Here is a 26,223-nt window from a genome sequence, read left to right as displayed (position 1 = left end):
TGTTGGCAACCGTGAGCTGCTTGCCATCACGATGGCACTGGAGGAGTGGAGGCACTTGTTGAGGGGGCCGAACAGCCTTTTCTCGTCTGGACGGATCATAAAAACCTTGAGTACTTGAGGACGGCAAAGAGGCTCAACTCTCAGCAAGCAAGGTGGGCTCTCTTTTTCAACCGGTTCCATTTCACCCAGTCCTATCGCCCTGGCTCCAAGAACTTAAAGCCTGATGCTCTCTCCCGTTTGTTTCCCTCTGACAACTCTTGCAAAGATCCTACTCCCTTTCTTCCTCCCTTGTGTGTTGTGGGTTCTGTCACTTGGGACATTGAGAGAAGGGTCAACGAGGCCAATGTGAACTGTCAACCTCCGGCCGGCTGCCCACCGAACCGGCTGTTTGTGCCTCCTGTCTTGGGTTCACAGGTCATCCACTGGACCCACTCTTCCCGGTTATCCTGTCACCCTGGAGTACACAGGACCTTGTTCGTCATACGACAGCAGTTCTGGTGGCCGGTCATGGAGAAGGAAGTGACAGAGTACGTGGCAGCCTGTCCTGTGTGTGCTCGCAGTAAGGTCTCCCAACGCCCAGCTTCTGGTCAGCTTCGCCCACTCCCTGTGCTACATCGACCCTGGTCAGACATCTCTGTGGACTTTGTGACTGGTCTCTCCCCTTCTGAGGGTAACATCACCGTCCTCATGGTGGTGGATAGATTTTCGAAAATGGTCCATTTTGTTCCTTTGCCCAAGTTGCCCTCGGCCAAGGAGACAGCCGAGGTGATGCTGCATCATGTTTTTCACCTCCATGGCTTCCCCAGGGATATTGTGTCTGACCGGGGCCTGCAGTTTGTGGCACAGTTCTGGCGGGCTTTCTGTTCCCTCCTGGGAGCATCCACCAGCCTCTCATCTGGCCACCATCCCCAAACCAACGATCAGACGGAGCGGCTGAACCAGGAGCTGGAGACCAGCCTGCGTTGCCTCGCCTCCCAGAGACCCAACACATGGAGCAGTCAGCTCACCTGAGTTGAGTATCCAAACAATTCCCTCCCATGTTCCTCATCTGGTCTCTACCCCTTTCAGTGTGCCTATGGATATCAACCTCCTTTCTTCCCTGCCCTGGAGAGGGAGGTCAGTGTGCCCACTGCGCTGGCTCTGGTTTGCCGCTGTCTCCACACCTGGGCCCAGGCCTGACGCACCCTGCTCCACAATTCTGAGCATTACAAGAAGGCGGCTGACCAACGGCGGATCCCTGCCCCCACTTACAGGAGCGGCTAGAGGGTATGGCTATCCACTAAAGACCTGCCTCTCAGAGTGGAGTCCCAGAAACTTGCTCCCAGGTTTGTAGGGCCATTCCCTATTTCCAAAGTCATTAATCCAGTTGCAGTCGAGCTCAAACTCCCCAGAGCCACGAGAGTCCACCCATCCTTCCAAGTGAGTCAGATCAAACTGGCCATAGAGAGCCCCCTGGTCCCTGCCTCCAACCCCCCCCCCCTCGGTTTGTTGATGGTGGCCCTGTTTATTCTGTCTGTGGGCTCCTGGCGGTCCGGCGTCGGGGCCGGGGATTCCAATACCTGGTCGACTGGGAGGGATACAGCCCGGAGGATTGTTCCTGGGTCTCGGCCAGCAACATCCTGGACCCCTCCCTCATCCGGGACTTCCATCGGGCCCACCCTGGCGACCCTGGGCCGTCTGGAGCCGGCCGTAGGGGGGGGGGTACTGTCACGCCCCATCTGGATAGTTATCTTTTGTTTCTCCCAGTGTTCTTGTCTTATACTTCCTGTTTTATTTTGATACTCGCCTCTTGTCTTGTTTCAGGTCCTTTACTTCCTGCCTTCATGTGTTGCACCTGTGTCTCATTGTCTCCCCTCCTCCAGAGTATATAGTCTTAGTGTTCCCTTCCCTCTGTGCCAGCTCGTCTTGTTCCTTGTGACAGCGTTCCAGCATGTTTTCCCTTGTGTGAGTTTCTTTAGCCCTATAGTTTCCTGACCTGCTTTTTGCCTTTTCAACCCTGCCTTTCGCCTGCCGATTTAGACATTGTTGCCTTGTTATCTGATCACCTGTGTAGCGACCTCTTTCTGATTAAAAGGACTGATTTTTGTGAACCGAGTCTGCGTTTTGAGTCCAAGCCTGTGGTTCAGTACTGACAGTATTGTTTATAAGGGTGGGGACACCTGCAGTCAGGTGAGACTGAAGAGGTCACTTAGATGATGATGAAACGTTTCTGTCAATAAACGTTGTGTCCAGGTGAACTGATTCAACCTTTGAGTCTCAAATACTACTGCTCGGAGAGAAACCAAGTTAGCAGACTCTTCATCCTTGTCGTAAAACTCAGAAATTAAAATATTGATGTGGTCAGCAATTGACCACGTTTTGTAATCGATTCACTACCAAAGTATTCGTGTTATCGTGTATTTGGTTTATTAAAATAATCAAGGAATTTAACAGGGTTTACATTCCAAAATGGCTGCTCTAATATGTATAGTTGTGCGCAAGACTTTTATACTCTTATTCAGTAATATATTTGTTTAGAGAGGATCATCTGGAGTAATAACATGGACAACTGCGGTGGTTAGATTGTGTAGTTTTGCAGTTTAGACATTGTTCTTGTCTGCTCATAGAGATGCCAGGGGACATCAGGACAGAGACTAACTGCAGAGCAGGTGGCTGGAGAGTGAAACACACAGATAGAGGTAGAGGAGCACAGGATGCTGGTCAGAGAGAAACACAACGCCATAGGCCAGTGTGTCCTTAGTTGAAATGAACAGGTGCAAGGCAGCATATGGACCGATGAACCATCCCAGTCAGTATTGTGTGACAGTTTAGGGCGACACATCTTTAAAGCTCCTACCAAGAGTTTCTCCTCAGTATTTACCAGTCTTACTTTCAATTTTGAGATACTTTATTGATGCCCGTAGAAAAACTCCTCTCTGAATGTAACCCATCCTAGCTGTGTAGCTAGCAGCAGTGGGCAGCCGCCATGCAGTGCCCGGGGACCAACTGCAGTTGTTCTTGCCATGCCTCGGTCAGGGGCACAGACTGGAGTATTAACCCCAACATGCATGTCTATTTGATGGTGGGGGAAACTGGAGCACCCGGAGGAAACCCACCGCAGACACGGGGAGAACATGCAAACTCCACACAGAGGACAACCTGGGATGACCCCCAAGGTTGGAAAACCCAGGGTTTGAACCCAGGACCTTCTTGCTGTGAGGTGATAGCGCCAACAACTGCACCACCGTGCCGCCAAATTGTGATATACATTTTGATGCCGCTATATGGCCAACATAACCAAATGAGACCATCAGCAGGAAGATCAGATTTTGCTGTATAATGACTCTAAAAGCTTGGGTCAGAGTCCTTGCAAAACCTGATGAAATGTTTTATGGCACAGAGATGCATTACCTCATCTCTGCATATCTTGTGAACATGTGCTTTTCCAAAACACCACTACATCCCTCCCTCTTCCCTGCAAAACACCACCACATCCCTCCCTCTTCCCTGCAAAACACCACCACATCCCTCCCTCTTCCCTGCAAAACACCACCACATCCCTCTCTTCCCTGCAAAACACCACATCTCTCACTCTTCCCTGCAAAACACCACCACTATATCCCTCTCTTCCCTGCAAAACACCACCACATCCCTCACTCTTCCTTGCAAAACACCACCACATCCCTCACTCTTCCCTGTAAAACACCACCACATGCCTCACTCTTCCCTGCAAAACAAATGCACAAGCAGTCAGCGTGCATGGTGATCTTTGTGACAAGAGGTAATACTTATGCAAACTGAAACCATTTTTCTGCAAAACAGCTTGGCTTTTGTCCACAGTCAACAAAAATCCAAAACTCCTTGTAGCAGCTTTGAGATGAAAACCACCTTGCATCAAGGTTTAGCCTTTGACACTGCTTCATCTCTCTCACTCTTACCTTACATTTACTCCATCCTATTTGTAGATATCTACACAAGTCGAGTCTAATTTCTGTCTAATTTCATTATAGAGGTCCAGCATTCCTGTTGTTTTGTGCCTCGATACTCATTGTTTCCACACCTTTGTCAGGTGGTAGTCTGCTCTTAATGTGCCTCCACCTCACCATCTTCAGTGCTGCATCCCAGTAGCATCTGCACACCCTGGAGGACAGAAGGTCCCTGCTTACACTCCATACTGCTGCACTTACCCACCCTGGGAGCCACCTGGTGCTGGCTAGCCACAGCCATGCTCAGCGCACCCCCTACCTCACCCTGTGGCATCTGCAGAAAGGAACAATTGGTACATGTTTCCATTCTGAAACCTAATGCTTTTTAATTGGAATGTCCATCTAACACAGGCTTGTTTCAGTGTTATGGAAATTTACCACTGGGTTCATATATTTCTGTAGAAATCTATTTTTCTGAATAAAAACTGACTTATTATAGTATCAGGCTTATTTCCCAAGCTTTTAAGCCGTTTCATGCATGTTAACTGGATTTATCTGAGGCCGCCTGGAAATCAAAGATGTAGGCCATGTATATTTCTGAATGCTCCTAGGTGAGAAAGAGACTGAGGAATGAACCTGGAGTTTGCAGTGTGGCTATCACCAGAAAAGCTGCCTTCGCAGTCACAGGAAGTAGTACCAAGTAAGAATTTTCAGCATTATTATGGAACAAAGTGGTGATTTCATCCTGGTGCTCAATGATGTTGAAAACCAAATTACTAGATTTGTCTTTGTTATCCATCTTTCCTCCGACAGGCTCAAGATATAGGGCCCATTTAAAAGAAACAACAAGAGCATCTTTGGCTATGGAACCTGAGAGTAGGGATATCCAGCAAGCTTTATATGACTAATGGAGGAGCCGAAGCCATCCTACTGTCAGGTGGAACAGAGGATTTAGGAGACTGTAACTAAGCTTGCATCGTGAGAAGGAAACATTTATCTGGCTTTGATGAGTCAAAACTGTGTCAACCACACTCGCATGCCGGATGCATTTCCAACTCTGGTAACCTGGATACTGGGCATGGAAAACATTTCGAGATGTGTTACGAACTCCTGAAGGTTATTTCAGCAAGCATGACAATATGTGATGACTGAGTTTTATGGTGTTTTTTTTAACTAATCAAGGACAAATAAGCCTGTTGGAATTGGAGGCATTCTGTGTGCTGTCTGTGACCCTGGATGCCCAGATCTAGTGTGCAACCCTCTTGGGAGAGGGTGATGCCTCAGCCACCAGCTGCAGACTTCTGGAGGGCCTCAACCCCACCCTCATTACCGTCACACTGGCATTCCAGAATGCCACCAAGCAAGCCCTGCTGTCCCGAGCCAGGATATGTCTGGAGAATCCATTATCAGTGAGGAGAAGGAGGAATGAATGACAGTCTAACAAAATTCATCCATGGTTAAAAAGTAAAAATGAGAAATGACAGGAATGTTATATTCTCTGCTGTGTAACTGTTTTAATGAGTATAAAAAAAGAAATGTATGCAATAGTTATGTTACGATAGTGACTAACAACATAGTGTCCATAAACATGAAGTCCTACTCCAGTGTCATATAAAATCGACCTCATTTCTTTCAGCGCATCATAATTTTAATATTTCTAATCTCAGAAAATACCTTTTATATTTTCTATGTGAAAGGGATTCTCCAAGCCAAACATATTACCTCTCCCCACTGCTATCATGTATAGACAGTCACCCATTAAATATTTGACATCGAATTAGGAATGAAACTTCATGAGTTAAAAGACAAAACATTTCTAGGGCGTCCGGGTGGCGTGGCGTTCTATTCCGTTGCCTACCCACACAGGATTTGCCGGTTCGAATCCCTGTGTTACCTCTGGCTTGGTCAGGCGTCCCTACCGACACAATTGGCCGTGTCTGTGGGTGGGAAGCCGGATGTGGGTATGTGTCCTGGTCGCCGCACTAGAGCCTCCTCTGGTCGGTCGGGGCGCCTGTTCGGGGGGGAGAGGGAACAGGGGGGAGTAGCGTGATCCTCCCACGCACTACGTCCCCCTGGTGAAACTCCTCACTGTCAGGTGAAAAGAAGCAGCTGGCAACGCCACATGTATCGGAGGACACGTGGGGTTTGCATGTTCTCCGTGTCTGTGGTGGGTTTTCTCCGGGTGCTCTGGTTTCCCCCACCACCAAAAAGACATGCTCCTGTCTGTGCCCCTGAGCAAGGCAATGAAAAGAAGAACTGGAGTTGGTCCCCGGGCACTGCATGGCAGCTGCCCACTGCTCCTAGCTACCCAGCTAGGATGGGTTAAATGCAGAGCATAATTTCCCTACGGGGATCAATAAAGTATATCACCTCAAAATTTTAAAAAAGGGCTTCGAATCCCCGTGTTACCTCTGGCTTGGTCGGGCATCCCTACAGACACAATTAGCCGTGTCTGCAGATAGGAAGCCGGATGTGAGTATGTGTCCTGGTCGCTGCACCAGCGCCTCCTCTCGTCGGTCGGGGCACCTGTTCGGGGGCGGAGGGGGAACTGGGGGGAGCGTGATCCTCCCACGTGCTACATCCCCTGGTGAAACGCCTCACTGTCAGGTGAAAAGAAGCAGCTGGCGACTCCACATGTATGGGAGGAGGCATGTGGTGGTCTGCAGCCCTCCCCGGATCAGCAGAGGGGGTGGAGCAGCGACCGGGACGGCTCGGAAGAGGGGTAATTGGCCAGATACAATTGGGCAGAATAAGGGGGGAGGGGGGAATCCAAAAAAAAAAAAAAGACAAAACATTTTCTTAAGAGTAAACCCTGACAACATGAAGACAATAATCAATTTCACGTTAAAGTAAATGACAATGTTGTGCAGAATAAAAAAAAAGAAAAAAGATAAACAAATGCTGATACTTTCATTCTTTTCTGGCACATGATAAAAAATAAAAATCTCAAGAGGATAAACAGTAAAGAAATGGGTAAAGGCAACATCATCCTGATGAATCTTACAGCAACGAAACTAAGACTATAATACAGTTATAGCCAATGGAATTAATCAACGTAACAGCACAAAGTTAACACAAGTTCTCGATAAAGAATTAGCAGTACTGCTACTATTGATGTCCGATTGTGCTCACACAACATCTTGTGTACTATTAAGAACTATGTCTGATAGTCTTAACCCTTGGCTAAGAGCGAACTTCTTTAGAGATGAGAAAGGGGTATTGGTCACTACCTCGACCGCCGGTCTTTTCTGTTCTTATCGAGGCTTTTGTCCATAGTCTTTTCATTGTCCCCTCTGCATTTAGGGCAGTACCACTTGCCTTTGGGCTTGTAAGTCAGCCCAACACAAGAGAAATGGAACCACTCAATGGGGCACTGGTCATTATCGCAACCGATCATCTCGCCGTAAGACACTTGCTCACACAGGCAGTAGGTGGGCTCATTAGGGTCAATGGCAAAGTCCACAGGTGAGGCGTCACGCTCCTGCTTAGACTTACGCTTCTTCTTCTTGGCAGACTTGGACTTCTTCTCTCTGGGCTGAGAAACGGACAGATCCTCCACAGGGTCGTCCACCAGGGAGCCATTGGCCGACGTGTGGCATGAGTCACGGCTCTCACTGTTACGTTGACGGCGGGGACGCCGCGCAGATGAGCGCTCTGGCGCCGGGGTCTCCTGGACACCAGATCGCCTCTCCATAGCCTGTCGATCAGCCTCGCCCGGCTCTTGGAGACACAAGGAGTGAGAGTCCATCTGGCGGGAGCGATTCTCCACCAGCTCAGTCATCTGCGTCACCACATGGATTTTCTCATCCCCCAGCTCTTGGCTGATGATAAGTGCACGCTGCAGCTGGATCTGGAGGCGCTTCCGCTGAGCCGCATCTTGCTCACCTTTGTACTTCTCAAATACGTCATCGACCTCCTTCAGCACCTCTAGAAAATACAGCATGGGTTGGAGAGGGGTCAAACACTTAAAGGGAAACTCTGGTATTTTTATCCTAAACCCCATTTTCCTATGAATAGGAGTCGAACTGAGCAACTGGAATATTTCAAAGTGACTCAGTATTGAGCCAGCAAGCCTCAGCGTACTGATGCATACCAAGCTGCAATGTGATCCTTTGGGGCAATAGCGCTTGCCAAATAACATCAACTAAACGAGTTCTCTTCTGGCACCGACTGGCTCTGAAGTCTAAATGAGGAGTCTAAAGAGCCCTAACCATGATATCAATCATGGAATTATAACTATCAATTCAACTTTCAACTCGGAGCAGAAGTCTTGCTTCGTAATCTCACGAGGACCCAGGTGTTGCAGGAAGACAACAGAGGAAGCATGGGAGTTGGAGATAAGTGCAAAAAAGAAAATGTGAAAAAAATGGCTATTACTGTGGTGTAACTGTACTAGACTTGTGTTTTTATAACAGAAGATCCCTTGTGTAGGAGTAAGTCTGTTAATCCCTCCCCCCCACAAAAAAAGAAGCTCTGTTAAAAGATCCTATCAGCGATTCTGATTTAGAACTTTTTACAATATTTGGTCAAACCTGGCAGACGCACCTTCAGCCCAGGATCACTTAACCCTACTTTAACGGATGTTATCTGGTGAAAGATTATTGGTGCGTAGTGGTCGACTGACACTAGCTTGCTCAGTATTGAACCATTTTGAAAGATCCTGCCACCCATCGCCAGTTTTGACTCTCAACAATAGGAAAACAGGGTGCAGGGGTGGGCAATCATCCAGAAAGGGCCGGTGTGGGTGCAGGTTTTTGTTCCGACCAAACAGTTACACACCTGATCCCACTTATCAACCAGTAGAGTCTTTGCAGAGCAACACAATTAGGAGACACAGGTGTGCAACTGCTTGGTCGAAACAAAATCCTGCACCCACACCTGCCCTTTCTGCATAAGACTGCCCACGGGCTTCAAAAAATATCCGAGTCTCCCTTTAACTGATCAAACTGAGCGCGGAAAATGGTGTGGTGTGGTGTGGGGGTCGCGTTATAAACTGAAGTGGATACGGTTCAGATCCTGCGAGGGGGACGCTTGCACTTCCGCAGTGGGAATACGCCCCGCCCACAGGAAGTGACGGCGGTACAAATTTCAAGGGGGGGGTGTTGCCTCAAAGAATAGAATTAGCCTAGCTATGCTGTCGACAGTCAGCGAACCCGAGTTGCGGGGCGAACGCGGCAGAAAAGCCCACGGGGCTCGCGTAGGCGTACAGAAAAGCCCTCCTGTCCGAGCGTCTCACGGCGCGTCTCGGTAACGGCACACGCTCGCGGACGTTAACGCCAGAGACCGCACGCCCTCTACGCGAGCTCGTGCAACAAAAGGAAAACAAATGTTTACGGAGCTCATTGATCCACTTTGCCACCAGCGATACACGCGACGCCCGACCGGCGGAGGGGCGGACGGGCGTACTTTTACTGACGAACCACGCGAGAACACACGACTCTCCCCGGGAACGGGTGTCACAACTTGGGACGTGTTTCGCGACGCATGACAGAAAAACGAACGGAGCCGTGTTCCGTGCGAGTTCGGTGCCGCTCAGCTCGGATCTGCAAAAAAAAAAAAAAAAAAACGTGCCCCCACCATTTCAGCACGACCGGCCCGGGCTGCGGTCCAAAAAACTCGCCGAAACACGGAACAAGTCAACACCAGCACCGTACCTTGGTACTTCGAGTCGATTTCTCGAAGCAGAGACACATTTCTTTGTATGTCCAGCGGCAGCGATTCAACACATTCCAGATAATCCTCCACGTAGTTGACTAGTTGTTGTGACTTCTCGGCGTTCGGGTAGTGGTGCCCTAACATCGTTTCTACAATGCATAGAGGCACTCGAAACAATTTGGAGGGGGGGGGGGATCGGACAAAGGCAATATTAAAAGCTATTGCTGAGCCGACTCTGTGCTCTCTGTGGGCAAATCCAGGCAGCAGTTCACTTCAAACAAAACTGGACCCGATACGCATGCGCGAATATATTCCTTTTATGGCAATGCGCCGTTTTCTGTCGTTATTCTCGCCGGAGGGCGGGCCCACTCGTTTTTCGGGCGTCGGGATTGGCTGAGAGAAACGCACGGGGTGACCTCATTATCAGGAAAATTTCCCGGGAAATAAAATCAACGCTGACAATCAGCTGAAGGAGCGAAAATGGACGATGTGCGGAGATGGATCGCGCTTTTATTTCGTGCACTGCAACGAGGTGTTATGCGTTAGCGGGTTTAGATGGGGAATTCGCTCGTTGTGCCAAATTGGGCAGGGCTTAGGCTGACAGTTAAGAAAACAAGATATTCGAGTTGTTCCCTTGAAGAAGCAAAACAATCCAGATGAGCCAAAAGCAAGACAGTCGGTTTAAAACGTTCGCTTTCCCACGTGTGTTTCCTGTAACATGCATGGTGATGTCGGTGAATGTTCTCCTTCATCCGGGTCGTCATGGTTATCCAGAGGAGCTGAATCCAGTGCAACTGGATTTGGTATATATCCGTGAAGACGTTTCGCCTCTCATCCAAGAGGCTTCCTCAGTTCGTGCCTTTCTGACTAGACCAAGCTAGTCTGACTGGCTGCTGATGAGACTCAGTATTTATCCTCTTTGGAGTCGTTGTCAGAGCTATAGATGTCCATGGCTCTTTTGTGTCCCGATGTTTGCCACCGCCCGTCGCCATTGGAGCTATTGATTTATTGATTTATGGCGATGCACGCTGATTACCTTTAGCCTCATCTGTTTGAGGAAATGAAATTGTTTTTGTGATGAGGTGCTTAAAAAATCTCAGTCTGCCGTGTAATAAAGAGTATTGATATGAATACCAAAGCAATTATTATTATTATTATTATTATTATTATTATCGTGTTTCCTGTTTTACGTCCTGTAGAGCCGGGTCCAAACTATGGACCTGAGGCCCTATAGGGCACTTGATTGACAGTACTCGTCGTAATGTGGGCTGTTCCGAGTAGGGCGATCTTATTATTATTGTGTTTTCGTTGTTGTTGTGAAGCCATTTTGTCATTTCTAAACGTAATGGGGCTGATCAAGCAAATTCGATCCAGCGTGCCTCCCGTCAGGACAGACACTTCTTTAAACGAACGCTAGGGGTCAGACGAGTGTAAGACCTTGGTTGCCCCAACCTGCTGAAACAACGTAGGGTCGCTGCCTGGGACGACATCAAAACCGACATTTCACGAAGCGAACTTCAGTCGTGGCCATTAGAAAGTGTGTGCGCAGTTGGCACATCAACAATACAATTAAACTCCAAAGGATCCTCGAGCCTTTCACTTGACGCCCGGAGTTACGCGATAACCGTCCTTCCGGAGTTTCCAAACTTCCTTTTATTATTATTATTATTATTATTATTCTAAGTCAAGCAGCAAAATGTCCTTCAACCTTTAAACTCGAGCGAAGTGAAGAGTTTCGTTTTCCCGCGTCGTCCTGTGGCGCATACGGCCTCCATGCTGACCAATAGCGCGCCGAGTTCAGCTTCCTGTGTATCCGCAGCATCTTTAGTTTCGTTTCGTTGCTCGGCTGTTTATAAGGCAGGCGCGCGGCTCCCCACCTCCACACCCAGCTAACTTCCCACCCAGACCACAGCAGAACGCTTCAGGACTGCATGTAGGCCTGCTGTCGGCTGTCCCCCCTTGTCATCATGAAGAAGCTCCTCGTGTCGGTGGTCCTGGTGGTCCTGGTCTCAGGTAAGGCAGCTGTAACAGCTCCTTGTCCATGTGGAACAGTTGGGGGGGGGGGGCAGGTTGTGCGGAGGGTCGTCAGGCTGCTGCTACGCAGAGCAGAGATTTCCTTAAGAGACGTTGCCGGAAGCCCTCCGGGAACACGAGCTCCTCGGAAGGTCCCGACTTCGCTTTCCTCAAGTTTGTGCGTGTTTGTGTCGCCGACAAGCGCAGGTCACGACAGCCTGTTGCCACATCGGTGTCACGTGACAGCTGTCTCACCGTCGGCCAGAGGCGCGCGGGGCTCCGCCGGCGTCGGTAGTTTATTTACAGGAAGCTGTTCAGCTCTGGGCCCCCCCCCGCCCCCCGCCGCGAGCGCATCATAATCGTTCTTCTTCTTTGTTGAAGTCACAACTTGGGACCACTTCCTGAATTTGTTGCTGTCACAGGATCGTCCCGGTAGGAGCAGGACGCTGTGGAGTTCACCCACACGCACACTGCCTTAGAACTGAGGAAGCAGGCTACAAGTACTCTATTCAAGTGCGCTACTAGTAGACTTATTTTAAACTAAAACTCAGTGAGTACAGTTTACTTTGGAAGTACTTGTCAGAGATACACTAAACAAAATTATGCTTAAGCATACCAACAAGTGTACCACTAGTACACATACTTGAACTTTACTTGAAGTTGAACTTTGCTTTGAGGTTTACTTAAGTTCAATCAATGAGGCAAACTTCGAGTCAGCTATTCTTGTAAGGGTGTTCAGATGTGGGGGTTTCCCTCCGCAGGCACAGTATAATCACTCTTCTTGTTGGTTTGAATCACGTCTTGGGACCACTTCCTTAATTCGTTCATCTCGCAGAATGCTGGCAATGGCAGGACGTTGTGGATTTCACCTACATTATTCTGGGTTATACCTTAGGAAGTAGGCTACAGTGAAGGAGGAGTCCGGGAGGGGGTTTTATTTTTCTAATTGAAAACAAAAGAGCAGTTGAGGATGACACTGCCGGCCCCCCTCAGCTCAACTCCAAGTTCAAGTTGCATGAAAGAGTCAGAACATAGCGTCCACTCTCATGCAAGTAACCCTCACAGCCCACAGCACCCACAGCATGGCCAGTACAGATGAGGACACTTCAGCTTTTCCATGTTGTTCATCCATTACAGCTCTGCCTTCTTATACATTTCATTCGGTTTTGCAAAAAAAAAAAAATACACTTGTGTCATCAGAGCATTTATGAAGACTAAAACCCCGTATGTTCCCTCTGTATAGTGACATGACACAAAAAAGTGACAATTGACTTGTTGCTGAGCACCACAACAACTTACAGAAACTAGGAAAACAAACAAAAGGACCGTACCGTTGTTACATCATTTATTTTCTAAAACTGCGGACGTTCCTGTGTTGACGGATCGATGCTGGGTATCTGGCCCAGACAAAGTCCCCTCACCTACTTTCTGTAAAACAACAGCAACAAGCAACGCCCCAGTCACGGCCTTCTTTAACACGCCTGCTGCAGGGTGGCTGAGTTCTGAAGCAGCAGTGCAGATGTGGAGGCCGCGTGACGTCAGAGATCAGAAACTACGTAGATGAGTTTTACCATCTGGCAGAGTCTAAAGCGCATCCGCTGCACCCCGCCTCATGAGCAGGTGTGGGTCACAGGTGGGGCTGGGTGCAGACGAGCTGACAGAATATGTGACATCACCCATGACCTCTGCTTTACAACACACACACACACACACACACACATATATATATATATATATTTATAGGTTTTGTCCAAAATGAGTCTTGGGGAGGGGGGGGGGCAACCACAGGAACTGCCCCGGCCGGGACGCGGCGTCCCGACCTACCCCCCGAATTCGCTACATTGGTGTCAGAAGTGGGATGGTGAGACCGTGAGGTCATCGGAAGCGCGTGCGCCCAGGGGCGTGAAGGAGCTGATATGCGTTAGCGCGGGGAGGTAGTGTAACGTGCATGGATAAGCAGACACGTCGGTTCTTGACTAAGCGCCGCACTATGTAATAACGCCGCATTATGTAATAATGTAATAAATTTTCACATCATTATGTAATAACGCCACGTTTTTTTCAAATCAAGACATACATTTTGGTGGTTTATTACATAATGCACCAAATAATTACATTTTCTTCATAAAAAAGTGTAACGTCCGCATTTCGTAATAACCGGTGCAATATGTAACAACTTATTACGAAATGCGGATGTTACACTTTTTTATGAAGAAAATGTAATAATTTGGTGCATTATGTAATAAACCACCAAAATTTATGTCTTGATTTGAAAAAAACGTGGCGTTATTACATAATGATGTGAAAATTTATTACATTATTACATAATGCGGCGTTATTACATAGTGCGGCGCTACAGGCCCCTTAGTCGACTGGTTAACGTTGTCGCTTGCGGAGCGGGAGACACGGGTTCGCGTCCCGGCCATGGCGACGGTCTCCCAGACTGCCCCCCGAATTCGCTACAGTACTCCGCTTGCTAAATGTAAGATAATGTCAGGGTTTGACAGCTAGCTGTCACCATGCGGTCTCTGTGTGGAAAAGGAAGGAGTAACAGTAAAGGGAGGTCATCCCACCTCAGAAAAGCAGAACACGTGGCGTGCGGGTACTGTAGTGGTCTATTCCGTTACCTACTGACACGGGGATCGACGGGTCGAATCCCCGTGTTACCTCTGGCTTGGTCGGGCGCCCCTACAGACGCAATTCCTGCACTAGCGCCTCCTCTGGTCGGTCGGGGCGCCTTTTCAGGGGGGAGGGGGAACTAGGGGGGAATAGCGTGATCCTCCCACGTGCTACGTCCCCCTGGTGAAACTCCTCACTGTCAGGTGAAAAGAAGCGGCTGGCGACTCCACATGTATGGGAGGAGGCATGTGGTAGTCTGCAGCCCTCCCTGGATCAGCAGAGACCGGGACGGCTCGGAAGAGGGGGGTGATTGGCAATGTACGATTGGGGGGAAAAAAGGGGAGTTTAAAAAGAAAAAAAGAAAAGCATAACACATGACATAAAAAGCACGTGTCTGGGTGTCCGGGTAGCGCAGCTGTCTATTCCGTTGCCTATCAACACGGGGATCGCCGGTTCGTATCCTCGCGTTACTTCCGGCTTTGGGTAATTGGGGTAATTAGCCAAGTACAACTGGGGAGAAAAAGCCCCCCTCCCAAAAAAAGCACGTGTCTTTGTCACTGTAGGGGAAAATTTCCAATTCATTAATCAGTAGGGATAGAGCAGAAAAGAATATGCTGTGATGAGGTAACACTATGCAGGGAGGGTTCATGTAATAGGGCTCCACTGCGATTCTAAAGATAGAACAGGCTTGAGCGCGCATTGAGTCATGGGATTGATTTGCGGACAAACTGCTCTTCGTTTTGTAGTGTGCGAAAGTGGTCTTACAGAAGATTTGTGTTTACGATGGCTGGTAACCAGTGGTGGAAGAAGTATTCAGAACATTTACTGAAGTAAAAGTAGCAATACCACAGTGTAAAAATACTTTGTTACAAGTAAAAGTCCTGCATTCAAAATCGTACCTAAGTAAAAGTACAAAAGTATTAGCATCAAAGTAACTAGTAACTAAAGCTGTCAAATGTAGTGGAGTAAAAAGTACCATATTCCCCTCTGAAATGTAGTGGAGTAAAGTACAATTATCTCAAAATTGTACATACAGTACTTGAGTAAATGTAATTAGGTACAGTCCGCCACTGCTGGTAACCTTGTCATGGAGGCAGCCAAACAGTGTAGAAAAGGTGCCACAAAGCATTGCTGCTGGGGAACTTGTAGGTCGGATTCACAATATAAAGACAGGCTGCCTGAAGGAGCAGAGGTTTTGAGATTCCCGAAGTCAGGAACCATGAAAGATTGCCTAACAGAGTTGGAAAAGAAACGCGAACAGGAGAAGACAGAAAAAACAAAGAGGTGGCTTCATGCATGTGGAAGGAAAGACTTCTGTCATCTTTTGGACATTAAGAAGGACACTTACATATGCAGTTTACATTTCTTCGCAGCGGAGGGTCCTACGGAGCACCATCCTGACCCTATTTTTGCCACTCTTACCAAGAAAGAAATGGAGGGTCGTGCTCTTAGTGCAACAAAACGATTAAGAACAAAGCAAGCCAGAGAAAACCGTATTGTGGGCCCTTCTAAAGTCAAAAAGGAGCGACTTGAGCCTGAAGTAATTACCACTGGTTTCAACAGAAGGATTGCAAATCGAAGAATCTAAGTCCATGTTAGTTGGGGCTGATGATGGTGAGGACGATGCCTGCTATCCCTTTCAGGATAAGTCTACACAGACCATCTACTGCAAGTATACTCTTGGACCCAAAGTTGAACGTATGGTATACAGAAATCAATTCATAACAGAAGGAACAAATGCAGAATCCTCTAGTTCCAGCGGAGTTAATTTGATGTCGTGTGATCGCATAATTGCAATCGCATAAATGCAGATGACAAGAAATGTAAATATTTTACTGGACTTGATTCCTTACAATTTAACACACTGTTCAGTTTCCTTGGACAGGCTAAGTCTGAACTGAATTACTGGAATGGAAAAGAAAATGGCGCCAAAGACAGGGAAGCGTTTGGTGCCCCACAAAATATATCAGTTAAGGAGCAGCTATAAGATGTTCTGGTACCAACACCTTAGGCCGAAGATCGATGATAGACTTTGTGGTCGTATCATTAAATCTGCGGCCATATGTTTTGGACACTCGGGTGAAGAGAGGAGCAGAGCTGTCAACTGATCACCACCTGGTGGTGAGTTGGATCAGGTGGCGGGGAAGGCTGCCGGACAGACCTGGCAGACCCAAACGTGTAGTGAGGGTGAACTGGGAACGTCTGGCAGAGGCCCCTGTCAGTGAGGTCTTCAAATCCCACCTCCGGAAGAAGTTTTTATGTATCCCGAAAGAGGCTGGGGACATGGCGTCTGAGTGGGCCATGTTCAAAGCCTCTATTGTAGATGCGGCAGGCAGGAGCTGTGGTCAAAAGGTCATCGGTACCTGTTGAGGCGGCAACCCAAGAACCCGCTGGTGGACACTGGTGGTGAGGGAAGCCGTCAGGCTGAAAAGGGAGGCCTTTTGGACTTGGTTGGCCCAGGGGTCTCCTGAAGCAGCAGACAGGTACTGGGAGGCCAGAAGGGCAGCTGCTTTGGCGGTCGCAAAAGCAAAAACTCGGGTGTGGGAAGAGTTCAGCGAGGCTATGGAGGAGGACTTTCAATTGGCCTCAAGGAAGTTCTGGCACACCATCCGGCGACTCAGGAAGGGGAAGCAGGGCTTGACTCAGGCTGTGTTCAGCCGGGGAGGGGAACTGTTGCTCCTCAAAGAACACTTTGAGGAGCTCCTGAACCCGACTAACACGTCTTCAGTGGAGGAGGTAGAGTCTGAAGACTCAGGGGAAGCCTCACCCTTATCCCTGACAGAGGTCTCTGAGGTAGTTAAAAAGCTCCTCGGTGGCAAAGCGTCGGGTGTGGATGAGATTCGCCCTGAGATGCTGAAGGCGCTGGACATTGTTGGGCTGTCTTGGTTGACACGCCTCTTCAGTGTCGCATGGAGGTTGGGGACCGTACCTGTGGAGTGGCAGACTGGGGTGGTGGTTCCCATATTCAAAAAGGGGGACCGGAGGGTGTGCTCCAATTATCGGGGCATCACATTGCTCAGCCTCCCTGGGAAAGTCTGTTCTAGGGTGCTCGAAAGGAGGCTCCGACCGATTGTCGAACCTCAGATCCAGGAGGAACAATGCGGATTCCGTCCTGGCCATGAAACAACGGACCAACTCTTTACCCTTGCGGAAGTGCTGAGGGTGGCATGGGAGTTTGACCCGCCAGTCTACATGGGTTTTGTGGACTTGGAGAAGGCTTACGACCGTGTACCCCGGGGCACTCTGTGAGGGGTACTGCGGGAGTATGGGGTACTGCGGGAGTATGGGGTACTGGGGCAGTTGCTACAAGCCATCCGGTCCTTGTATACCCAAAGTGAGAGCTGTGTCCGCATTATCGGCACAAAGTCAAACACGTTTTCGGTGGGTGTCAGACTCCGCCAAGGTTTTCCCTTGTCTCCGATTCTGTTTGTGATATTCATGGACAGGATCTCAAGGTGCAGTCAAGGTGAGGAGTGTGTCCGTTTTGAGAACCTCAGAATTGCATCTCTGCTCTTCGCAGATGATGTGGTTTTGTTGGCTTCATCAGAACGTGACCTCCAGCATGTACTGGGGCGGTTTGCAGCTGCTGAGTGTGAAATGGCTGGGATGAGAGTCAGCACCTCCAAGTCTGAGGCCATGGTTCTCTACCGGAAAATGGTGGATTGATCCCTCCGGGTTGGGGATGAGTTGTTGCCTCAAGTGAAGGAGCTCAAGTATCTTGGGGTCTTGTTCACGAGTGAGGGTAGGATGGAGCGGGAAATTGACAGGCGGATTGGTGCAGCATCAGCAGTAATGCAGACGTTGTACCGGACCGTTGTGGTGAAGAAGGAGCTGAGCCGGGAGGCAAAGCTCTCAATTTACCAGTCAATCTTCGTTCCAACCCTCACCTATGGTCATGAGCTTTGGGTAGTGACCGAAAGGGTGAGATGGCGGATACAAGCGGCTGAAATTAGTTTCCTCCGTAGGGTGTCTGGACTCAGCCTTAAAGATAGGGTGAGGAGCTCGGACATCCAGAGGGAGCTTGGAGTAGAGCCGCTGCTCGTTCGCATCGAAAGGAGCCAGTTGAGATGGTTCTGGCATCCGATTAGGATGCCTCCTGGGCGCCTTCCTTAGGAGATTTACCGGGCACGTCCAACTGGGAGGAGACCCCGGGGTAGACCCAGAACGTGCTGAAGGGACTACATGTCCAATCTGGCCTGGGAATGGCTTGTGATCCCTCAGGAGGAGCTGGAGGGCGGAGGGACGTCTGGAGTGCTCTACTTAGCTTGCTGCCACCGCGACCCGAAGCGGCTGAAGATGAGATGAGATGAGATGAGATGAGCAGCTATTCATCACCCTGATAAGGCTGCGGAGGGGCTTCAGCGTTAAAACCAGTGCCTACATGTATGACTTAAGTGAGATGCTTGTTGGGAAATGTTTCATAACATGGATCCAGTTCCTTTTCAAGCAATTAAAATGACAAAATCCTCTAGTTCGCTCAATTCTCGTGTTGAAATGCATGAAAGCAAGGCGTGTTGCGCGTGGTTGTTTGGCTTGTTTGTCCGCTTTTCGATCCCAAGCTGAAAATGTCGTGACGTAGCCACCGCGGAGCCCTATTTGAAATGTTGTAGCTGCTGTGGTCTTGTCTTGTATTTACACTACCGTTCAAAAGTTTGGGATCACCCAAACAATTTTGTGTTTTCCATGAAAAGTCACACTTTTTCACCACCATATGTTGTGAAATGAATAGAAAATAGAGTCAAGACATTGACAAGGTTAGAAATAATGATTTGTATTTGAAATAAGATTTTTTTTACATCAAACTTTGCTTTCGTCAAAGAATCCTCCATTTGCAGCAATTACAGCATTGCAGACCTTTGGCATTCTAGCTGTTAATTTGTTGAGGTAATCTGGAGAAATTGCACCCCACGCTTCCAGAAGCAGCTCCCACAAGTTGGATTGGTTGGATGGGCACTTCTTGCGTACCATACGGTCAAGCTGCTCCCACAACAGCTCAATGGGGTTCAGATCTGGTGACTGCGCTGGCCACTCCATTACCGATAGAATACCAGCTGCCTGCTTCTGCTCTAAATAGTTCTTGCACAATTTGGAGGTGTGTTTAGGGTCATTGTCCTGTTGTAGGATGAAATTGGCTCCAATCAAGCGCTGTCCACTGGGTATGGCATGGCGTTGCAAAATGGAGTGATAGCCTTCCTTATTCAGAATCCCTTTTACCCTGTACAAATCCCCCACCTTACCAGCACCAAAGCAACCCCAGACCATCACATTACCTCCACCATGCTTAAAAGATGGCGTCAGGCATTCTTCCAGCATCTTTTCATTTGTTCTGCGTCTCACAAACGTTCTTCTTTGTGATCCAAACACCTCAAACTTGGATTCATCCGTCCACAACACTTTTTTCCAGTCTTCCTCTGTCCAATGTCTGTGTTCTTTTGCCCATCTTAATCTTTTTCTTTTATTGGTCAGTCTCAGATATGGCTTTTTCTTTGCCACTCTGCCCTGAAGCCCAGAATCCCGCAGCCGCCTCTTCACTGTAGATGTTGACACTGGTGTTTTGCGGGTACTATTTAATGAAGATGCCAGTTGGGGACCTGTGAGGCGTCTGTTTCTCAAACTAGAGACTCTAATGTACTTATCTTCTTGCTCAGTTGTGCAACGCGGCCTCCCACTTCTTTTTCTACTCTGGTTAGAGCCTGTTTGTGCTGTCCTCTGAAGGGAGTAGTACACACCGGTGTAGGAAATCTTCAATTTCTTAGCAATTTCTCGCATGGAATAGCCTTCATTTCTAAGAACAAGAACAGACTGTCGAGTTTCAGATGAAAGTTCTCTTTTTCTGGCCATTTTGAGCGTTTAATTGACCCCACAAATGTGATGCTCCAGAAACTCAATCTGCTCAAAGGAAGGTCAGTTTTGTAGCTTCTGTAACGAGCTAAACTGTTTTGAGATGTGTGAACATGATTGCACAAGGGTTTTCTAATCATCAATTAGCCTTCTGAGCCAATGAGCAAACACATTGTACCATTAGAACACTGGAGTGATAGTTGCTTGAAATGGGCCTCTATACACCTATGTAGATATTGCACCAAAAACCAGACATTTGCAGCTAGAATAGTCATTTACCACATTAGCAATGTATAGAGTGTATTTCTTTAAAGTTAAGACTAGTTTAAAGTTATCTTCATTGAACAGTACAGTGCTTTTCCTTCAAAAATATGGACATTTCAATGTGATCCCAAACTTTTGAACGGTAGTGTAGATCAAGTCTTGGCTAAGTCTAGCAAGTTAATATCAGTTTAACTTGAAATATGGTTAGGCTGTTAGCCAAGTCATACTAGTCAAACACCAAGTTGCAAAATGCAATACTCAGCATAGCCTTGTAAAGTTTATGGAAAGCCCTGTTCACAAATAATATGAGGGTCATCGGGTGTAGTAGTCTTATAAGAGAATTAAAGAAGTAGAATATTGTCATTTGCATAGTAAGTTGAAGTAAAGTTGATATGTACCAGAATGCATCATAAATGACTGGTCCCTTTCCTTTTTGAATGAAGCACTGTCATCTGCTGGGGAAAACAAAAGAAGCAAGCCTCCTGCAACTGTGTCTCCAGCATCTGAGTCTAATCCCACCACAGCAAACAAGACCTCGACCGCAACAACGACTGCAACTACAGTTCAAACCACTGGAAAAACTACTGCTACAACCCACACAAAACCAAATACGACAGCCACGACCCATACAACACCGCCTACTACCGCCGCAAATACAACCACGACCCATACAACACCGCCTACTACCGCCGCAAATACAACTACGACCCATACAACACCACATACTCCCGCCGCAAATACAACTACGACCCATACAACACCACATACTCCCGCCGCAAATACAACTACGACCCATACACCACCACATACTACCACAACTGAAAAACCTAAAACTACCACCACCAAGCCTCCGACCCCAGCGCCTCCCAGGCCTACGTCCCCCACCAATTTGACGGATGGAAACTACTCTGTGACAAACGAAAAAAACGTGACATGTCTGATGGCTCAGATGGCCCTGCAGATCCGACTGGCGAGAGACAAGGTGAGATGCAATGATCACAATAGAAACACCAACATTAACAAGAGGGAGGATAACTGGAAGGTCAGGCTAACTCCTCTGACCAGAACATGATTCACACCAGAACCCCGTTTACTGCTGTGAGCCTCTCGTAACTCTCAGAGGTTGCATTAATATAATATAGTATGTGGGTGCATCCTGCAAAAGTCGAAAAACATCAAGACAAAGTATAGATCCAGTGTCATGTATTGTGCATTACCGAGGGATTCACAGATGACGTGGAACTTTACGCATGAAAAAAGGTATCAAGGCCAAAACACCATTATCATTGGTAAGAAATCTTCTTTGCACATGGAGGCCTGTATTTCTTTAATGGTGGGGAAAAAAACGGATTCTATTACTATTATTTGCCCATTAACCCCAATCTAATGATCTAAGTCTTTATAGTTAAGTACAAGTAATGATTCAGATTTGGTAATCGGTATCAGACGATACTTATAGATTCGTACTTGGTATCGGTATCAGCAAGGAAAAAGTTATATGAGTGCATCCCTACTATTTGTCCTTAGACTATACTGATTCTCGAGGCCAAGGCTTCAAGATAAAATGTCACAGTACCACCAAAATCAGCTTCGGCGGCACGGTGGTGCAGTGGTTAGCGCTGTGGCCTCAAAGCAAGAAGATCCTGGGTTCGAACCCTGTGGTTGTCCAACCTTGGGGGTCATCCCGGGTCTTTTGTGTGTGGCGTTTGCATGTTCTCCCCGTGTCTGCGGTGGGTTTTCTCCGGGTGCTCCGGTTTCCCCCACCATCAAAAAGACATGTATGTTAGGGTTAATACTCCTGTCTGTGCCCCTGAGCAAGGCAATGGGAAGAAGAACTGGAGTTGGTCCCCGGGTGCTGCATGCCGGCTGCCCACTGCTCCTAGCCACCCAGCTAGGATGGGTTAAATGCAGAGCATAATTTCCCTACGGGGATCAACTCAAAATTTTAAAAAGGGGTTCGAATCCCCGTGTTACCTCCGGCCTGGTCGGGCGTCCCTACAGACACAATTGGCCGTGTCTGCGGGTGGGAAGCCGGATGTGGGTATGTGTCCTGGTTGCTGCACTAGCGCCTCCTCTGGTCGGTTGGGGCGCCTGTTCGCGGGGGGGGGGGGACTGGGGGGAATAGCGTGATGCTCCCACGCGCTACGTCCCCCTGGTGAAACTCCTCACTGTCAGGTGAAAAGAAGCGGCTGGTGACTCCACATGTATGGGAGGAGGCATGTGGTAGTCTGCAGCCCTCCCCGGATCGGCAGAGGGGGTGGAGCAGAGACCGGGACGGCTCGGAAGAGTGGGGCAATTGGCCGGGTACAGTTGGGGAGAAAAGGGTAAAAATCCAAAAATTCAAAAAGAAAATCTGATTTCCACTAAGAGAGCGGTGATAATCCAGTGTAGCTGACCTGATGATATATATGAACTGTGTATCTCTCCACTGTCCTCCAGGTTAATGGAACATACATCGTCCAGCCAAAACGGACCCAAGCGGTGGGCGGGTGCCTGAAAACTGCAGCCAACCTTACCCTTACCTTCACAGAAGGCGCCATTACCTTCTTGTTCAATAAGGTACTTTGCTGCCCTCGAGCTGTTTCACATACAGCACAACGAGGACTCACGTTAATGAGTTGCATTTAAAGCAGGAAATGGCCGGCCGGCCTCCCTTTCGTCACCACACTTTGTGTGACCTTTGACACCATTACACTGACTGTGGTAGATTTAATCGTCGTTTAGATGCAATGCCGGCACACCTCCTGCCCTTCCCTTTGATCGTGCTGGGGCGTGAGCTGGTCGCCAAAACACATCACAAGTCCCCCCGTTTAGCCTCTCGATCAGCAGTGAACTGAAGACCACAATTTCACAAGGGAACTGGAATCGGTGAAGAAGTGTGAAGAAAAAGGAAGTATGCATTATGACAGGTCTATTTGGAAAGCATGTGATGGAACATTTGACTGAGTTGCAGAGCGATGAATCAGTTGTCAGAGGTTCGAGGCGGCGTCCGTTCCTATTCTCTGTCGCTGCACACCACAACATGCCTGTCACGTTGCTGCAGCCGTCGCACTATCTCACACCACCTCGCACCACAAACCCTTGTGATGAGTCTGCTGCACGTCCCTGCTGCCGGCCCGCCACTCAGCCCAGTTTGAACTTCTTGGTTTCCCCACCCCGTGTGGTAACAGCTTGTCCCTGCGGTGTTTTTCTTTGCAGGACGTCACTGAGGACGCCGTGTATGTCAACGCCCTGTCTTTCAAGCTGACCTACCCCTTCAGCTCTGCAGGTAAGCGAATGAGGTGAAAGGGAGCACGTCAGTAAACGCTAGTAAAGTTGTTTGAACAGTGTTGACACGGTACTGACAGATAACACCGGTCTACAAAAATATAGTTGTTGTTTTTTCTTGCATGGACTTTGGAAACTGTTTTCGGCTCAATTTGGGCTGCTGAATCCAAATCTGAGCTCAGGTTTGCTCTATCCCGTCACGTTTTCGTGCTATCTCTATGCTCCTTATTCAGGATTTTACAAAGGTTGACCATCTAGCCTGGCAATCTTGGTGGGGATAAACATGACCCCTATTCATTTCCTAAGTAATTTCATGCTAGGCTGAGTGTTTATTTAATCATTGTAATCATTTTTGCATCTATCGATCTTCTAATGCGGTGTTTCTCAACCCAGTCCTCAAGGAACCCCCATCCTGCAGATTCTCATTGTAACCCTGCATAGGTAGCCCTGCTTGTACTTACTCGACCAATCATCTCGCAGCACTTAATTATGCAAGGTGTGCAACGCCTGACAAAATCCATTGCTGATTGGTTGAATAACTACAAACAGGTACCTATTCAGGGTTGCAAAGAAAATATGCAGGATAGGGGTTCCTTGAGGACCGGGTTGAGAAACACTGTTCTAATGCAACAGTGTTTTTTAACTTGCTGTTTTCTCAAAACTAATGATTTTTCATAGTTCAAAAACCTGATGGCAAAAGCTAATGGCAGATTTGGATTCAGCACCCAAAAGTTAGCTGGAATCCGTTGAAAACCCCCCCAGTGTAATCCATCAGTGGACCTTTAGACTCTTCTAATCAGGTCATGCCAGCGGTTGACTCACATTCACAGTGTAGCTGCGGGTGCTTATTGCGCAAGAGCGGTAGATACATGAACTTACTTCCTTGTTTGCGAGTCCTCTTAGCCTACATGTAGACTGCCGGGTTACTGTGCAGCAGCTGCTGGGTTACTGTGGTGGCCACACACCGCGGCGTGAAGACTGCACTTCTGATCATTAACCCTGCTCCGTTTTGACATCTTTAACTCGGTATCGGGCGACACGGTGGCCCAGGGGTCGGCACTTCTGCCTCGCAGCAAGAAGGTCCTGGGTTCGAACCCCAGGCCGCCCCAGGTCCTTTCTGTGTGGCGTTTGCATGTTCTCCCCGTGTCTGCGTGGGTTTCCTCCACCCATCAAAAAGACATGCATGTTAGGGTTCATACTGCTGCCTGTGCCCGTGAGCCAGGCGACGGATAGAGAAGTGGAGTTGGTCCCCGGGTGCTGCCCCTGCACGGTAGGGTGGCGGCATGCGGAGAGCACACTCACTGTAACTGTGCAATGAAGGAATAAAGTGGCTTTCTTCTTCTTCTTGTTTTTTTTTTTTCCCAATCTCGCAGGACAAAACGTGTACACTGCCAACAACAAGTCGGTGCATCTGTTTGCTGCCAAGATCGGACACTCCTACTCCTGCAGGAGCGAGTCCCTTTACATGGGGGACGGACTTTATTTAGACGTCCTTCACAGCAAGATGCAGGCCTTCAACCTCACCAGCAACAAGGGCTTTGGCTTCCGTAAGTGTTTCGCTGTGGGATGTGCGAGATGGTGTGGAGCGGTGGATACGCTCGCCTCGGCGAAGGCGTGTTGGTCTCCGGGCGCCACACGGGGCCGTAGACCAGATATGCCTCGCTAATGGCACACTAGGAGGTTTCAGGCACAGGCTGCTGTACGGATGAGAGCGCATCTGCTAGCTACAACTGATAGACTGTAATGACGGTGGGGGTGGTGGAGGTAGAGGATGCAGTCGGGGGTTTTAATGTTTCAGATAAAATGACAATTTCATCAACACATCCATCAGTTGTCAGTGAGATTAAAGTTGTGTGTGTGTGTGTGTGTTTCAGCTGACCCTTGCCCCGCGGACGTGCCGGACAACACGGTGGCCATCGCGGTGGGCGTGACGCTGCTGCTGCTCATCATCATCGTGCTGGTGGCCTACGCCCTGGGCAGGAGAAGGAGGGGCAGCGGCTACCAGTCTCTGTGAGGGGGGGGGGGTGGTGGGGGCCGAGGAGGCGCCGCCCACACGTCACTCCCATCTGACACACTGAGGGGTTAAAGGGCACTTGATTCACTTCCACTCAGCTATTGTATTTTATTTTCTGTTGTTTCACCGTTGTCACGGCTACCGCCAGTTGTCCAATGAAATGCCGAGGACGGTCAACACGGGTTGTAACGAGTCAGAGGCCTCGAAATGAGCTCTGTCCTTGATTAAGGTTAATTACTTGCATAATTTACACACACGGAGCGGCCGAGCTACCGTCCGCCCTGCCTCTGCTACGTGGCGTACAGACGCCCCCGCCCTCGACACGGGTGTGTATTACTAAACCCACACCGGGTCGGGCGGTCCAATTTAGCGCCGTTCTTTCAGCAGCCAGTGTGTCCTTGTTGTGTCCTTGTTGTGTTCTTGTTGTGTTGTTCTCGTTCATGTTGTACCTGCCTGAGGATGACGGGGCCACGCCCCTCCTCTCTAAAGGGATGTTGTATCACAGTAGTACAATAAAACGGATGGAAACTTGGGGAACCGGTGGTCCGTTTAAGCGCCTGTGTTTCCGGGGCAGTTGTTTGTGTTACCTCTCAGCCCCCTGCTGCCTCGCTCACAACGAGAAAACAATGTTTTGTGAGAGCTTCC

At 48.7% G+C, this 26,223-nt stretch overlaps 2 protein-coding genes across 2 annotated transcripts; one reads left to right on the top strand and one right to left on the bottom strand.

Moving 5' to 3' along the window:
* Positions 1-5,405: 5,405 nt before the first annotated feature.
* ing2 (inhibitor of growth family, member 2) lies at positions 5,406-10,795 on the bottom strand. Its single transcript, XM_056300020.1, has 2 exons — positions 9,560-10,795; positions 5,406-7,832 (listed from the first exon to the last, which is right to left on the bottom strand). Exons 1-2 carry the CDS (start codon positions 9,702-9,704, stop codon positions 7,132-7,134), a joined length of 846 nt encoding a protein of 281 aa, XP_056155995.1. The 5' UTR covers positions 9,705-10,795; the 3' UTR covers positions 5,406-7,131.
* A 338-nt stretch (positions 10,796-11,133) lies between these two features.
* On the top strand, positions 11,134-26,115 carry cd68 (CD68 molecule). The gene is made up of 6 exons (XM_056300019.1): positions 11,134-11,573; positions 20,741-21,279; positions 22,737-22,856; positions 23,496-23,565; positions 24,938-25,111; positions 25,439-26,115. The coding sequence occupies exons 1-6, from the start codon at positions 11,528-11,530 to the stop codon at positions 25,576-25,578; spliced, it is 1,089 nt and encodes a 362-aa protein (XP_056155994.1). The 5' UTR covers positions 11,134-11,527; the 3' UTR covers positions 25,579-26,115.
* The last annotated feature ends 108 nt before the right edge of the window (positions 26,116-26,223 follow it).

This window comes from Lampris incognitus, chromosome 20 (assembly GCF_029633865.1).
Source record: "Lampris incognitus isolate fLamInc1 chromosome 20, fLamInc1.hap2, whole genome shotgun sequence".
Classification (NCBI taxonomy): Eukaryota; Metazoa; Chordata; class Actinopteri; order Lampriformes; family Lampridae; genus Lampris; species Lampris incognitus.
Note: the sequence above shows the minus strand (reverse complement) of the source record. Positions and strands in the feature narration are given on the sequence as shown.